Below are 15,568 nucleotides of genomic sequence, written 5' to 3'. Positions count from 1 at the left end.
TCATGGTGAGAAAAAGGGGAGAGATGCCCCTGAAATCGGACCCCCGCTGATCGAGCAGTGAAAAAATCCTTGATCCAGGATAGTAACCTGCCTCCCACACCCCTGGCTGCAAGAGCCGCCAAGATAACTGTTGGGTTCGCTAGTTCAAACGCCCTCTCAAGGTCGAGGAAGACGGCCATTCCCTTTCCTCCCCTCAGCTCCCCAAGGAATGATGCGAGGCAGTGGGTGGTACTCCTGCCAGGGTGAAAAGCATAAATCCTTGGGTGCAGTGGTCCCAGCCGCCAAGCAAGGCGAGCCCGCACAACCCTCTCAGCCGTCTTGGCAACACAGCTGAGGAGGGAGATGGGGCGCATGGCGGCGGGATCACGAGGTTTCGGAATCGGGTGGATAACAGCCGTCTTCCACGACCTCGGACGACGCCCCTCAGACCACGATAGGTTGAGCAGGTCAAGCAGACGTGCTCTACCATAATCTCCGGCATTTGATAGGACAGAGTATGTGAGGCCGTCAAGCCCCGGCGCAGTGTCCTCTCTGCGCTGCAGCGCTTTATGGAGCTCCCCACTGGTGATCAGACAGTCAGCAGGGTCAGGCCTATCACATGCTGCCTGAATTGCTGCAGTGCGAGAGGCGGACAGCTGTTCCTGTAGGGCTCTGACAGACTGCGGGAGATTAGACGAGGCAGAGCGGTCAGCGAAGTGCTGAGCAAGACGGCTGGCCTCAGCGGCAGGGTCAGGATGAGATGGAGGACGGGGAGGACGTGGATCGGAGATGGACTTGATTCTTCTCCACATCTCACGGAGAGTGGAGTGAGAATCCAACGTCCGACACCATCCGATCCACGTCTCCTCCTTAAGGCGGCGTTTCTCCGAAGCCACATGGCGTGTCACTGCAACCAAGTACTGACGGTGCGGAGATGTACGGCGCCGTCGGTACTGCCTGCGAGCCGCATTGAGTCTCCTGTTCAATTCCTTGACCCTGTCGCAGTAGATCCAGCCGTCTCGGTAGCACCTCGCCGAGCGTCGCTGCACGGGGATGGCAAGAGAGGCAGCTTGTGCAAAAATGCGTGCTACCTGATCTGCCTGGCTATCGAGATCCGAGGCAGGAGAGGATGTCTCGAAGGCCGTTGTGAGAGCACGAGCGAAGGCAGTCCAGTTCGCCCTGCGTAGGTCCCACCTTGGTGGTGGAGGTGGGGGTGGCGGGAGGGGAGCGAGAGGCAGGTTAACTCTGAGAGCGAAGTGATCACTCGCAAGGTGGGGGTGGAGTGACCACGACGCCAGACCCGCAAGTGGTGTTGAGACAAGGGAGAGATCGAGGCGACCTCCCCCAATATGGGTGGGTTCTGTCACATCATTGAGTAGGGAGACACCACCCATCTCCTCCAGAACCAAAGAGATGTGCCGTCCTGCTTCATTGGACTGAAGAGGCGAAGATAGAAGGGCGTGGTGGGCATTGAAGTCGCCCCCTATATACACGGCTCCCCTAGCAGCTTGGGAGAACAAATCTCCCAACTCTAGAGTGCCCCTCTGGCTCTGGTATATGTTATATACCGTTAGAGGCGACTCAGCCAGGTGGAGAACCACACCCTGGACCTCCACATCAGGTCCACAGAAAGGAGGGGGCTCACAATCCGTGCACGCAATGTGGTCCTGAACCAGAACGGCACATCCCCGTGTGACGCCACGAACGTACGGGAGGAGATGGGTGGTGTAACCCGTGAGACGAAATCTGGAACTGTCTGGGAGCAGGGTCTCCTGCGGTAATATGATATGGGGGGCGGTCCCTCTCAGCCGCCTCCTGCAAGAGCGGGAGCTTGCTCCGTGCTCCTAGGCAGTTCCACTGGAGGATTCTGAGGGAGGTGTCATCCTGCCGTCCGGAGAAAGACATAGACGAACCTCCTCCATCGTCTGGGTTGGGGTTGACAGTTGTGTCTGGCATTGGGGAGGATCTGTCTGGAGGCCAAGAGCCCTTCGCTCTTCCTCTATGGCTGCTGTGGCTGGTGTGAGCCCCGGAGTCATGTTGTCTGACATGCAAGGGCGAGGCAGATGAAGCTGGGTGGGTAGCGGTTCCTCCATGGTTGTCTGTGTGGGAGATGATGCTGGAGGTGCCAGGGCAGAAGGGCAAGGGTGTTCTTTTGCCTCTACCACTCGGTCTACTATGATGTTGACGGCCTGTACAAGTGGCGCCGTTTCCAGAGGCCTGCCGAGGATCGTCCCCAGCATCTGAGCCAGGCTTCTGGCAATTTCTGTGCCCAGCATTCGCAGTTCCTCTCTGGTGAACACTATGAGAGGAGAGTCCGTGTTGTGAGGCATTGGTGGAGTAGACTCCTCGACTATCTTCTGGACTTTGGGTGGAGGAGGGTGATGGACCTCCGCGGTCGTCGTGTGACGAGTGAGAGCAGGTTGGAGTGGCGGAAACGCTCTCTCGTCTAGTACTGGGGGTGCAGTCACTGCTGGACGACGTTGCTGCCCCCAAATGAAAGTACCCGGAGGTGCCGGATTGTTGCTGCTCGCCTGCTTCTCCCTCACCCAGGCAGCTTGGAATTCTCGGCCACGATCGACCAGAGCAATTCTGGTTGGACAGCTGGGGTGCCACACATGGTGTTTCCCTGAGCAGTTGGGGCAGCGGGTGGAGACAGGCTCCTTGGCCTTGAATTTTACTAGGCATCTCTCCGTTTCGTGTGGGCCACTGCACATCCCACAGATCACAGGCCGGTTGCAATTGGCTCTGTGGTGCCCGTATCGCTGGCACCTGTAGCAGCGGAGTGGCTCGGGGGTGAAGGGGCGGAGGTGGTACTCTCCCCAGTTCCCCAGGTCGATAACAGGGATCAGAGGACCCCGCAGGGTGACGACAACCTGCCGAGTCTCCTCCCTGGTCCGCGCTTTCTGGCAGCGGGTTGCCTCTTCGACCTGAGGGTGCTGGAGGAGTATCTCCACCGGCATCCGCAAAGGATAGCCCATCACGACTGCTTTGGAATTCTGCTGCCCAGGTGTCAGCTCTATTATTTTGACAGGAGAGGCCTCGTCCTGTGCTGTCGCCCTTAACAGATCGTATACTCCCTCGTCTTTTGGGACCAAGACTGAGCTGCCGTCTTTCCCAATGACATTGGAGCATCGCAGCCCTGGCAGGTGGCATTCCAGTGTGGCTACAGCATCGTAGCTTGTCGCGTACCCCTCTTGCACAGGCACGCGGAACGCTGGATAGGAAGAGCGAGGTGGAGGGCGCACGGCTACCGACACGGAGGGATGCCTCCGTGGCACCGAAGTCCTGGATGCAGGAGGAGGGGCGTTTCCCTGCGGCACTCGTCGTGGTTTACGCACCACAGGGATGAAACCGTCATCATCAAGAGAGTTGATGGGTGTAGCAGAAGTGGCAGCTCCATCAGGGGGAGTAGCAGTAGTGGGTGCTGCTGCAGTACTCTCTCTCTTGTTTGCAGCCATGGCAGCAGGTGGTGGCACCTTGGCAGTGGTAGGCGCCTGAGGGCATGGGCGCACAGATGGAGTAGCGATTGCAGGGGCGCTGTCAAGAGGCTGAGTTTTAGCTCTGGGGGCAGGAGGAGCCGAGGAGTCGTCCTCCATTCCTTCATGCACACGTGCAACCTTGGTTGCACGTGCACGTGCCGCAGTGGAAGTGGGGCCTGAAGCAGCTGGCTGCGCACAGGGAGCAGTCCCCTTAAGCATCGGAGAGGGAGGGGAAGCAGAGGCGTCGCCAGACGTCGACGAGTGGGAGCTGGCGTCTGAGAAGCGCCGCTCCCGCTTCGCGCCTGGCCTGGAAGCAGGCTGAGTAAGCCCCTTCTTTTCAACTCAGGGGAAGCTGCTTTTGCAGAGGTCTCGCCAGACGTCGACGAGCGAGAGCTGCCGTCAGAAGGACGGGGCCCTCGCTTCGCGCCTGGCACAGTAGCAGGGCGGGAAGGCCTCTGCTTGGGAGGCAAGCGTACCGGCCCTGTAGGCCTAGGGGACCGGATCCCCTTCATAGTCCCTGGGACTGACAGACACTCACTGACACCACTCACACAGTCACACAAGCAATTACACCAACACTCACTCTTAATACAAAAACAATAAATACAAAAAGTGGCCTAGTTCCCTACAGTGACAGGCAACCTATGCTCCCCGCCCTCTAAAGGGCGACGTGGGAGGCCCTGCCACTGCCCCTTTCGGGACTTCCCTAATCTACCAGAGCCGCCCTCACTGCCTCCTTTAACCAGGCCCTAATGGCCCCCCCTCATGGAAGTGCCCTAACGGCACCCCTTCAGGGTTCGGCGTCGTACTACAGTGAGGGACACTAACGGCAGGCCAAAAAAAAAAAAAAAAAAAAAAAAAAAAACACACACGCACTCCCACTCACACCCAGGCAATCTGAGACGAAGTCGCAGAAAAACCTGGAAAACAGCAAAAAATCTTTCTCAGTGCCAGAGACTAAGTCTCAACACTGCCAAAACTGAGAAAAATGCTCGAAAATCGCCACGAGTAAATGAAACAGCGTTCACATCTCAGGACAAATCGGCCTGACCTCCTCACTAGACAACGTCTGAGCTCGGAGTGCTCCAGAGTTGAAGGGGTTGGACACCTGGTCTGAGGTACAGTACATCAAGTTGTGATTCCAGAATCGGTGACAATGTCCTTATTAGAGCTCGCTCATGATGGATTATCTGGTCACTTGGGAATCCGTAAAACCTACAAAAAGCTTCTCTCTCTCTCTATTATTGGTCAGGGTTAAAGCAGGATGTTACAAACTTCGTCAAGTCTTGTCACACCTGCCAAACAGTTGGCAAACCAAATCAAAGCATCCCTCCAGCTCCTCTGAAATCCATACCAGTATTGTCTGAACCTTTTGAAAAAATTGTTATTGATATTGTAGGCCCCTGACCACCCACAAAGAAGGGCAATAAATATCTTCTGACAGTCATGTGTTCATCCACTCGCTACCCCGAGGCCTACCCGCTTAAAAACATCAGTGCTAAGAACATCAGTAGATGTCTTCTAAATCTGTTTACGTCTCTGTGATTTCCCAAAGTGATCCAACATGATCAGGGGACTAATTTCATCAGTGATCTTTTCAAACAAGTCCTTAAAGAATTACAAATTAAACAACAAATAGCCTCTGCATATCATCCCATGTCTCAAGGCTGCCTTGAACGTTTCCATCAGACTTTCAAGGGAATGTTAAAGAAATATTGTGCGGAGACACAGGCTGATTGGGATGAAAATATCAATCTCCTACTGTTTGCACTTAGAGAAGTACCAGACGAGTCTCTTGGGTACTCCCCATTTGAACTATATGGTCGTCAAGTGAGGGGTCCCTTAAAAATCCTAAAGGATGAATGGTTTAAGGAGAAATCCGAGTCCAACCTGTCTGTAGTCCAATATATTAACAAATTAAAGGAAAAAATGTCCCAAGTTAGACAGGTAGCTAGAAATAATCTCCTCAAGTCCCAAAAGAACATGAAGTTGAGGTATGACAAAACCACTAAATTGCGTAAATTTTCTCCTGGTGACAAAGTATTAATGTTCCTCTCTATACCTGGCAATCGTCTGAAAAGTAAATATTCTGGTCCCTACCTGGTAAGTCACAAAATTTCTGATCATAACTATGTAGTTTGTACACCTGACAGACGTAGGGATATTCAGCTAGTACATGTCTACTTACTTAAGCCCTACTGTATGTTGATCGGAAGGTAGAGGAGGATTTAACGAGTGGTCTCCCAGTTTGTAATGTAACTGCGAATACAGAATCTGTTGATACATCCAAAGTCAACCCTTCTACCCATTATACAGATGTATCTGAGGACCAAGAATCGTAAAATGCTGAAATTCCTTCTCTAAAAGTAAACCCTAAGAACAGTGAGATTCTGGCTAATCTTGATGACAGCTGTTCATATCTAGGTGAGAAGCAAAGGTCTGACATTGCAACCCAACTGTTGGATTATCCAAAGGTAACTTCTGATCTTCGTGGTTCATATAATGTAAATTTGCATGATGTCGAGATTGAAGCAGGTGTAACGCCAATCAGACAACAAGCCTACAGAGTTAGCCCTCTAAAGCGTGAAGCCATGAAGAAAGAGGTAGATTTTCTATTGGAATCTAACTTGGCAGATCCCAGTTGCTCACCTTGGGCTTCACCCTGCTTCTTAGTCCCTAAACCTGACGGTAGTTTCAGATTTTGCACTGATTATAGGAAGGTGAATGGGGTCACCAAGCCAGACTCCTATCCACTTCCTTTGATGGAAGAACTAATAGATGATGTGGGTCAGTCAAAATATATCACCACTATTGACCTGCAAAAAGGCTACTATCAGATTGGATTAACGGAATGGGCTAAAGAGACATCTGCCTTCATAACACCGTTTGGGTTATTCCAATACAGAGTCAGGCCTTTTGGCATGATTAATGCCCCTGCGACATTCCAAAGGGCCTTTAACCACACCATTCATGGGTTTAAGGGTACAAAAGCATATCTAGATGATCTGGTGATAATTTCAGAGAGTTGGGAGGAACATCTTGAGAGACTGCAAGCCCTGTTGTCTTGTCTAAGAGCTGTGGGCTTCTCCATCAACCTATCAAAGTCCACATTTGGGAGTGCTACAGTGACCTACCTGGCCCATGTTGTTGGGAGAGGACAAGTCAGACCTAAACTCACAAACGTGGAAGCTATCTTTTCACTTCCCACTCCTACAACTATGAAAGCTCTGTTAAGGTTTTTGGGTATGGAAGGATTCTACAGGAGATTCTGCAGTAACTTTTCAATCATAGCCTCCCCTCTTACTGATCTTATAAGTCCCAAAGTCACTTTTGTCTGGACAACTGAATGTGACGAGGCATTTAAAAGCCTAAAACACCTGCTTTCATCCCATGCAGTTCTGAAAACTTCTAATCATACGAGCCCATTTATACTACAAATAGATGCAAGTGGTTGTGGTGTTTGTGCAGTGTTGCTACAAAAAGATGAATATATCTATATGCTACCAGTCTCTTACTTTTCAGCCAGATTAAAGAAACACCAGAGACACTATTCAAGAATTGAGGAGGAGGCACTGGCTTTAGTATTGGTTCTAAAAAGATTTGAATGCTACCTCTACCTTCATCCACATGTAATAACAGTATACATTGATTATAACCCACTCGTACTCCCACAGCGCATGCAAGATAAGAACCAGCGTATCTTGAGGTGGGCTCTACAAGTTCAAGAGTACAATTTGACAATACGCCACATCAAGGGGGTGGACAACGTGGTTGCGAATGTCCTTTCCCGAGACATTACTTCCATCAGCTCCCTAGTCCTACTTCATCAGGCCTACGGAGGACTTCGAGGGGGAGGTAATGTTACGAACCAGAGCTGATGGCCTGGAGTTTTGGAGCCTTGAAACTCTCCTGATCACCTAGCAAACCCTTGACTTCCCGTGATTGGAACAGTCAACCCACCTTGCTTCTCTCAAGCTACTTTACAGAACGCCATCTCTCTATCTGATGGGTTCCCAAACTGGAACAGTCAACCCACCTAGCTACTCCCAAGCTACCTTAAAGAACGCCATCTATCGATCTGTTCAGTTCCCAGTGGTGTTCGTTTAGTTGGGTGTCTGACACATCATCTCATAGATGATGTGTTGTGTGAACTTGTGTTGGAAGTCAGTTGACCTTGTGATCTCACTCCGGCTGGTTAGCTCCTGTGAGGGTAATGTTTATCTCCAGCCCCTTGTGTTGACATTCCTGACTTCTTGGATCGTATGCTGGCGTTACAGAACCCGATACAATTCAAATAAGTGGGATTGGGCTGGGAATGGGCTTGGGGGGTGGCTTTTAATTTCTTTTCTTACCAAGTGTTTACTTTATTTATTTATTTATTTAGAGAAGGAATATAATTGTATTATTCGTTATAGTTGTTGTTCTGCTTTACTAGTTATGGTTTGTCATGTGAAGTAACCGGCATTTTAGTAATTGTCATAATTTTGTGGTATTGTAAATAAAGGGTGAAGGCTGTGTACTCTTTTTAGGATTATTTTGTTATAGTTTCATTAAATCTAATCTAATTTGACTTTATTGGTTTAAATCCTCTAGCTAGAAGTTAAGTGATTAACCCCTGAAACAGAATTGCTACACCAATAATATCTTGAACATTAGTGCTGTTCGATCAATTTGTGTTGATGGACCAAGTTTTCTGGGACGACGGCCATATATATTTCTGTCTGTACAATGGATTTCCACTTGGTTCGTAACACAATGGCGACCTCACCAGAATGCATATGAACTTGTGCTGGCAACTGTACTTCACGTAACCAATCCCTAGAGAAAATATTGTTGGAGCATACCGGTTAATTCTATGACTCTCTTTGCTGGTTGAACTTTTTGGGCGTTGTTTATTTTGGCTTGTAATTTAAGAAACGACTTAATATTGCAGAGGCTACTTTTGCGTTGTTTTCTTTAACGTGCGTTGGTTTATCTATATCCCTTGGCATACTAGCTTAAAACGGCATTCCTCTTATTGCATGATATTGGTTTGTGTTAGTATTATCATTTGATATGGATACCAGAAGCAAGGATAAGTGATTTGATGGTTATGACGGTTATACAAGGATTATGTAACACCCCTCACAGTTTTGAAATACGAACTTCTCTTAATAATTAACCTCATGGTACATGTTCTGGCAGAAACACAAGTTCGTTTTTCTCAGTCTTATAGGGGACTCTTTAGCTTTTGTCTTCCTATCGACTCGGAGACAAGGTGTAACGCCTTGCTCTACTGTCTTCCCCTTAATTCTCATCCGGATCTTCCCGTAACAGAATTAAAGCTTCGAAGACTCGTGAATTCTTGTCTACCACTGCATAATAAATGCAGTCTAGGAAACCGAACAATCACCATTCTAATCCCTCTTCGGTAATCATAGCCATAAGTTGGATTAATTTCTTGGGATTTTTCCTATGAATTATCATGGTTTAGTTCAGTTTGAACAAAATTACTGGAGGGTTTTGCTTAAACTCTCTGCCTTGCAATAGCAACGTGGTTGTATTGGTCATGTACACAAGTCGTACATCAAACTGAACCAGATTAATTCACTACTCATCAAATGCATTGCCGTTTTAGCTAGTCACTCTTGGGTAATAAGTATTCCATCACAGTATACTGATTGCCTGATCTTTTGTTCCTACTCAGGGTAGTTAAATGGCAACCTCTTTAACATTTGTAATAATGGCTTTCCAAGTAAAAGACTTATGAAAATCCGGATATAAATAAACTATGTGGTCATAACATTAGGAAAGAGGATTGGCGCTATATGGCCACTCATTTTGGAGTGTAAGTAGGCTTTGATGTTACTAAAGAAGTCATAAAAAATTTAGTCCTGGAATATCTAGTGCAAAACATATTACTTGAGCCTGAAGCAATAGAACTCCTCACTCCATTGGGTCTAGCATCAGTTAGCAAACGCCAACAAGACCCTCCACTTACCCTAGAACCTTGGTCACCAGAGAGAATTTCCTTTGAGAGGGAGAAACTAAAACTAGAGGAAGAGAAATATAAGCTTGCAATGGAAAAGTTTACCGCACTCCTTTCAACCCCTCCAAAAATATGTCATTAGTACCTAGCTTCATTGAGGATGACCCTGATGGGTATTTTAGAACATTTGAGAAAACTGCTACGCATTTTGACTGGCCACAAACAGAATGGACTTCGCTTATTCAAGGAAAACTGACTGGAAAAGTTGCAACTGAGTTTGCAAATCTGGACAGTGCAAATGATTACAAATTTGTCGTCATCAATTTTGGCAGCTTATGCTATCTCGGTTGAAGGATGTAAAGAATTTCGTAATTATTTAAAACCTATACAGTCAACATTTGTAGAGTTTGCATATGAGAAGATTAGACTGTTTAATAAATGGTTAGAATCAACTACTGTCAACACTTTTGAAGACTTGAAGAATTTAATTGTGCTAGAAGAATTTAAAAGGAGGTTGATATTTAACATCATGGTACACGTGGAGGAAAAGAATGAAACTGATGTAATGAAAGCTGCTCAGTTGGCCGATTTCTATGCTATTCTCCACGACACATGGGCTTCAGGAGAAACAGAAACCAGCTGACTCTAAGTCCTCCTCTAGGAATAGTGTTGCGTCATGGGATGGTAAACATTCTGTTACAAAGTCTAATTGGTGTAGCTATTGTAAACAATCGAGTCAAGATAGAAAAATGTCCTCATCCAAACTGTAGAAAAGCAAAACCTAACCAGTCTCGAGTAAATACTACCGAACCCTCTAAACCCAAAACGGTTGCTAGTGTGTCTAATTCCCATACTTCTGGAGATCATTTCTTAGATTTTAAGTCCAGGGGAACAGTTTCTCTACAGCCAGGTAGTAAAAGAATTCCCATCACCGTTCTCCGGGATACTGGAGCTTCTCAATCCATGCTCTGTAAAAAGAGCCTTCCTGGTGTCGAGAAAGGATTCACTGGAGAGAGGGTGATCTTGCGAGACTTTTCTGCTTTCCCTAACCTACCTATGGCGGAAGTTGTGTTGGACTGTGATTTGGTGAAGGGGAAAGTTAGGGTGGCAGTGGAGACTGGTGATTTGCCTGTTGAAGGAGTAAATCTCATTCTTGGAGACGACTTGGCAGGAACTAAAGTAATACCAAATCCCATGGTAGTAACTTGCCCCTTAACTGAAAGTCCTACTGCACAACTGGATGCTAAACCGCATATTTTTCCTGCTTGTGTAATCACACGATCTCAGAGCAAGGTACCCAAACCACAACCTAATACTCTAAAGATCCCCTCTGACCAGTTACATGCAAACTTAATCTCTCGTGAGAATTTGATTGCAGCTCAAGAACATGATACCTCCTTAGCTAAGTGCAGAAACTTAGCTGCTGAAAGTAAGGAGTCTTGCAAGATACCTGGGTTTTATTATATGAACGGTGTCCTGATGAGGATTTACAGACCTCCAGAGTTGAAGGGGTTGGACACCTGGTCTGAGGTACAGTACATCAAGTTGTGATTTCAGAATCGGTGAGAATGTCCTTATTGGAGCTCGCTCATGATGGATTATCTGGTCACTTGGGTATCCGTAAGACCTACCAAAAGCTTCTGTCTCTCTCTATTATTGGTCAGGGTTAAAGCAGGATGTTACAAACTTCGTCAAGTCTTGTCACACCTGCCAAACAGTTGGCAAACCAAATCAAAGCATCCCTCCAGCTCCCCTGAAATCCATACCAGTATTGTCTGAACCTTTTGAAAAAAATTGTTATTGATATTGTAGGCCCCTGACCACGCACAAAGAAGGGCAATAAATATCTTCTGACACTCATGTGTTCATCCACTCGCTACCCCGTGGCCTACCCGCCTAAAAACATCAGTGCTAAGAACATCAGTAGATGTCTTCTAAATCTGTTTACGTCTATGTGATTTCCCAAAGTGATCCAACATGATCAGGGGACTAATTTCACCAGTGATCTTTTCAAACAAGTCCTTAAAGAATTACAAATTAAACAACAAATAGCCTCTGCATATCATCCCATGTCTCAAGGCTGCCTTGAACGTTTCCATCAGACTTTCAAGGGAATGTTAAAGAAATATTGTGCGGAGACACAGGCTGATTGGGATGAAAATATCGATCTCCTACTGTTTGCACTTAGAGAAGTACCAGACGAGTCTCTTGGTTACTCCTCATTTGAACTATATGGTCGTCAAGTGAGGGGTCCCTTAAAAATCCTAAAGGATGAATGGTTTAAGGAGAAATCCCAGTCCAACCTGTCTGTAGTCCAATATATTAACAAATTAATGGAAAAAATGTCCCAAGTTAGACAGGTAGCAAGAAATAATCTCCTCAAGTCCCAAAAGAACATGAAGTTGAGGTATGACAAAACCACTAAATTGCGTAAATTTTCTCCTGGTGACAAAGTATTAATGTTCCTCCCTATACCTGGCAATCCTCTGAAAAGTAAATATTCTGGTCCCTACCTGGTAAGTCACAAAATTTCTGATCATAACTATGTAGTTTGTACACCTGACAGACGTAGGGATATTCAACTAGTACATGTCTACTTACTTAAGCCCTACTGTATGTTGATCGGAAGGTAGAGGAGGATTTAACGAGTGGTCTCCCAGTTTGTAATGTATCTGCGAATACAGAATCTGTTGATACATCCAAAGTCAACCCTTCTACCCATTATACAGATGTATCTGAGGACGAAGAATCGTAAAATGCTGAAATTCCTTCTCTTAAAGTAAACCCTAAGAGCAGTGAGATTCTGGCTAATCTTGATGACAACGGTTCATATCTAGGTGAGAAGCAAAAGTCTGACATTGCAACCCTACTGTGGGATTATCCAGAGGTAACTTCTGATCTTCGTGGTTCATATAATGTAAATTTACATGATGTTGAGATTGAAGCAGGTGTACCGCCAATCAGACAACCAGCCTACAGAGTTAGCCCTCTAAAGCATGAAGCCATGAAGAAAGAGGTAGATTTTCTATTGGAACCTAACTTGGTAGAACCCAGTTGCACATCCTGGGCTTCACCCTGCTTCTTAGTCCGTAAACCTGACGGTAGTTTCAGATTTTGCACTGATTATAGGAAGGTGAATGGGGTCACCAAGCCAGACTCCTATCCACTTCCTTTGATGGAAGAACTAATAGATGATGTGGGTCAGTCAAAATATATCACCACTATTGACCTGCAAAAAGGCTTCTATCAGATTGGATTAACGGAAAGGGCTAAAGAGACATGCCTTCATAACACCGTTTGGGTTATTCCAATACAAAGTCATGCCTTTTGGCATGATTAATGCCCCTGCGACATTCCAAAGGGCCTTTAACCACACCATTCGTGGGTTTAAGGGTACAAAAGCATATCTAGATGATCTGGTGATAATTTCAGAGAGTTGGGAGGAACATCTTGAGAGACTGCAAGCCCTGTTGTCCCGTCTAAGAGCTGTGGGCTTCTCCATCAACCTATCAAAGTCCACATTTGCGAGTGCTACAGTGACCTACCTGGGCCATGTTGTTGGGAGAGGACAAGTCAGACCTAAACTCGCAAACGTGGAAGCTATCTTTTCACTTCCCACTCCTAGAACTAGGAAAGCTCTGTTAAGGTTTTTGGTTATTTAGGGATTCTACATGAGATTCTGCAGTAACTTTTCAATCATAGCCTCCCCTTTTACTGATCTTATAAGTCCCAAAGTCCCTTTTGTCTGGACAACTGAATGTGACGAGGCATTTAAAAGCCTAAAATACCTGCTTTCATACCATCTAGTTCTGAAAACTCCTAATCATGCGAGCCCATTTATATTACAAATAGATGCAAGTGGTTGTGGTGTGGGTGCAGTGTTGCTACAAAAAGATGAATATATCTCTATGCTACCAGTCTCTTACTTTTCAGCCAGATTAAAGAAACACCAGAGACACTATTCAACGATTGAGGAGGAGGCACTGGCTTTAGTATTGGCTCTAAAAAGGTTTGAATGCTACCTCTACCTTCGTCCACATTGATCATAACCCACTCGTACTCCCACAGCGCATGCAAGATAAGAACCAGCTTATCTTGAGGTGGGCTCTACAAGTTCAAGAGTACAATTTGGCAATACGCCACATCAAGGGGGTGGACAACGTGGTTGCGGATGTCCTTTCCCGAGACATTACTTCCATCAGTTCTCTAGTCCTACTTCATCAGGCCTACGGAGGACTTCGAGGGGGAGGTAATGTTACGAACCAGAGGTGATGGCCTGGAGTTTTGGAGCCTTGAAACTCTCCTGACCACCTAGCAAACCTTTGACTTCCGTCAGTGGACATTCCTGACTTCTTGGATCGTATGCTGGCGTTACAGAACCCGATACAATTCAGATAAGTGGGACTGGGCTGGGAATAGGCTTTGGGGGTTGCTTTTAATTTCTTTTCTTACCAGGTGTTTACTTTATTTATTTATTTATTTTGCACAGAGAAAGAATATAATTGTATTATTCTTTATAGTTTTTGTTCTGCTTTACTAGTTATGGTTTGTCATGTGAAGTAACCGGCATTTTAGTAATTGTCATAATTTTGTGGTATTGTAAATAAAGGGTGAAGGCTGTGTACTCTTTTTAGGATTATTTTGTAATAGTTTCATTAAATATAATCTAATTTGACTTTATTGGTTTAAATCCTCTAGCTAGAAGTTAAGTGATTAACCCCTGAAACAGAATTGCTACACCAATAATATCTTGAACATTAGTGCTGTTCGATCAATTCGTGTTGATGGACCAAGTTTTCTGGGACGAAGGCCATATATATTTCTGTCTGTACAATGGATTTCCACTTGGTCCGTAACACAATGGCGACCTCGCCAGAATGCATATGAACTTGTGCTTTCAACTGTACTTCACTTAACCTGTATCTTGCAATACTTTGGTGATAGAAACTCCGTGTACAAACAGCTAGATAAGGAGTTTATTTCAAGCTCACAGTAAAACAGTCTGCCCGGCTAGGATGTCTGCTATCAACTGATGCAATAACGCCGTCTTCAGGCGTGGGAGAGCATGCTGACCTAGCAAATTTAGTGGGGGCATGTATGCATTGGGGGGGAACATATATACATCGGGGGTAGACATATTGTGGTGGGGGTACACTACTGCCCCGGGTAGCTGAGATGGTGTCTCCTGACACCAGGAGTTAAATGGTGGGTGATTATAGTAGTAAGGCAGGACCAGGGAGGTTTGTACAAGGGATAAGTATGATACAGGGGCAGTAGGGGAGACATGGCCATGTTGAGTGGAGGGAATTAAAAAGATATATACAGATGAGATAGACAAAGATTAATAGGTACAAATCCAGTAAGAGTCGAAGGGATATATGAACATAATGGGAATTACACAATAATAGTTTGATACATGATAAACAAGGAGTAGATATGAGAGTTCTAGTGTTGTTCTTCCTTCATTTTTTTTTTTTGTGTGTGGATTTTCTGTAGGATACACTGTCACTGAGTAATGTATGAAAGAAATACCATCATTTTCTAGTAGGCAGAGTGCTGTTCACAGTTTGGTTGATTGTTAGATGGCAATGGTAGTCACTGAATGTGAGGGCACTAAGTACGGGGAGTTTCTACGTCGTGTGTAGGGCGTACTATGCCTGTAGCGACTCTGATTTCCTGGAGTCGACGTTCCATTTTTCTGACACAACAATGCGCTGCACAGATGATGAGTAGAAAACCTATAAAAGCGATAACCACAGGGGGAAACACAACTGTTGGATGAACCCATGAACGGCTGAAGGCCAGAGAAAATTGATCCATAATGAAATCATTGTCATTGAGGAAGGTGAGCATGCGCAAGTGAGGGGAGGTGATGGTAATGTTGGCAGATGGTAGGGTTGAAGGCATGTCGATTGGTTGAAAGATGTCATAGGAGTGTTTACGAACAGCTTGGTGATAGCGAGTGGCGTAAGTAATGACGGACTCTGATTTGACGGTACAATAGTCAGGTGCTTTGTAGAGACCACTAGCGGGGACGGAGCGAACGGAAGAACCAGGACACATGATTGTGACAGAGATGGGAACAGCAAAGAAGAAATACTGGACATGGTTGAGGTGAGCATGGTGGACCGGGAGGTCAGGA

The 15,568-nt window shown here is 46.1% G+C and overlaps 1 protein-coding gene across 1 annotated transcript; it reads left to right on the top strand.

Annotated features, from left to right (window-relative positions):
* The first annotated feature begins 5,159 nt into the window (after positions 1–5,159).
* LOC145404001 (uncharacterized) lies at positions 5,160–13,698 on the top strand. The gene is made up of 6 exons (XM_080275605.1): positions 5,160–5,288; positions 5,933–6,619; positions 7,133–7,313; positions 11,395–11,669; positions 12,218–12,442; positions 13,495–13,698. Exons 1-6 carry the CDS (start codon positions 5,160–5,162, stop codon positions 13,696–13,698), a joined length of 1,701 nt encoding a protein of 566 aa, XP_080131731.1.
* The last annotated feature ends 1,870 nt before the right edge of the window (positions 13,699–15,568 follow it).

This window comes from Coenobita brevimanus, chromosome 62 (genome assembly GCF_032717465.1).
Source record: "Coenobita brevimanus isolate Jiangsu-jjx chromosome 62, ASM3271746v2, whole genome shotgun sequence".
In the NCBI taxonomy this organism is placed as follows: Eukaryota; Metazoa; Arthropoda; class Malacostraca; order Decapoda; family Coenobitidae; genus Coenobita; species Coenobita brevimanus.
This window is presented reverse-complemented; position numbering and strand designations above follow the sequence as displayed.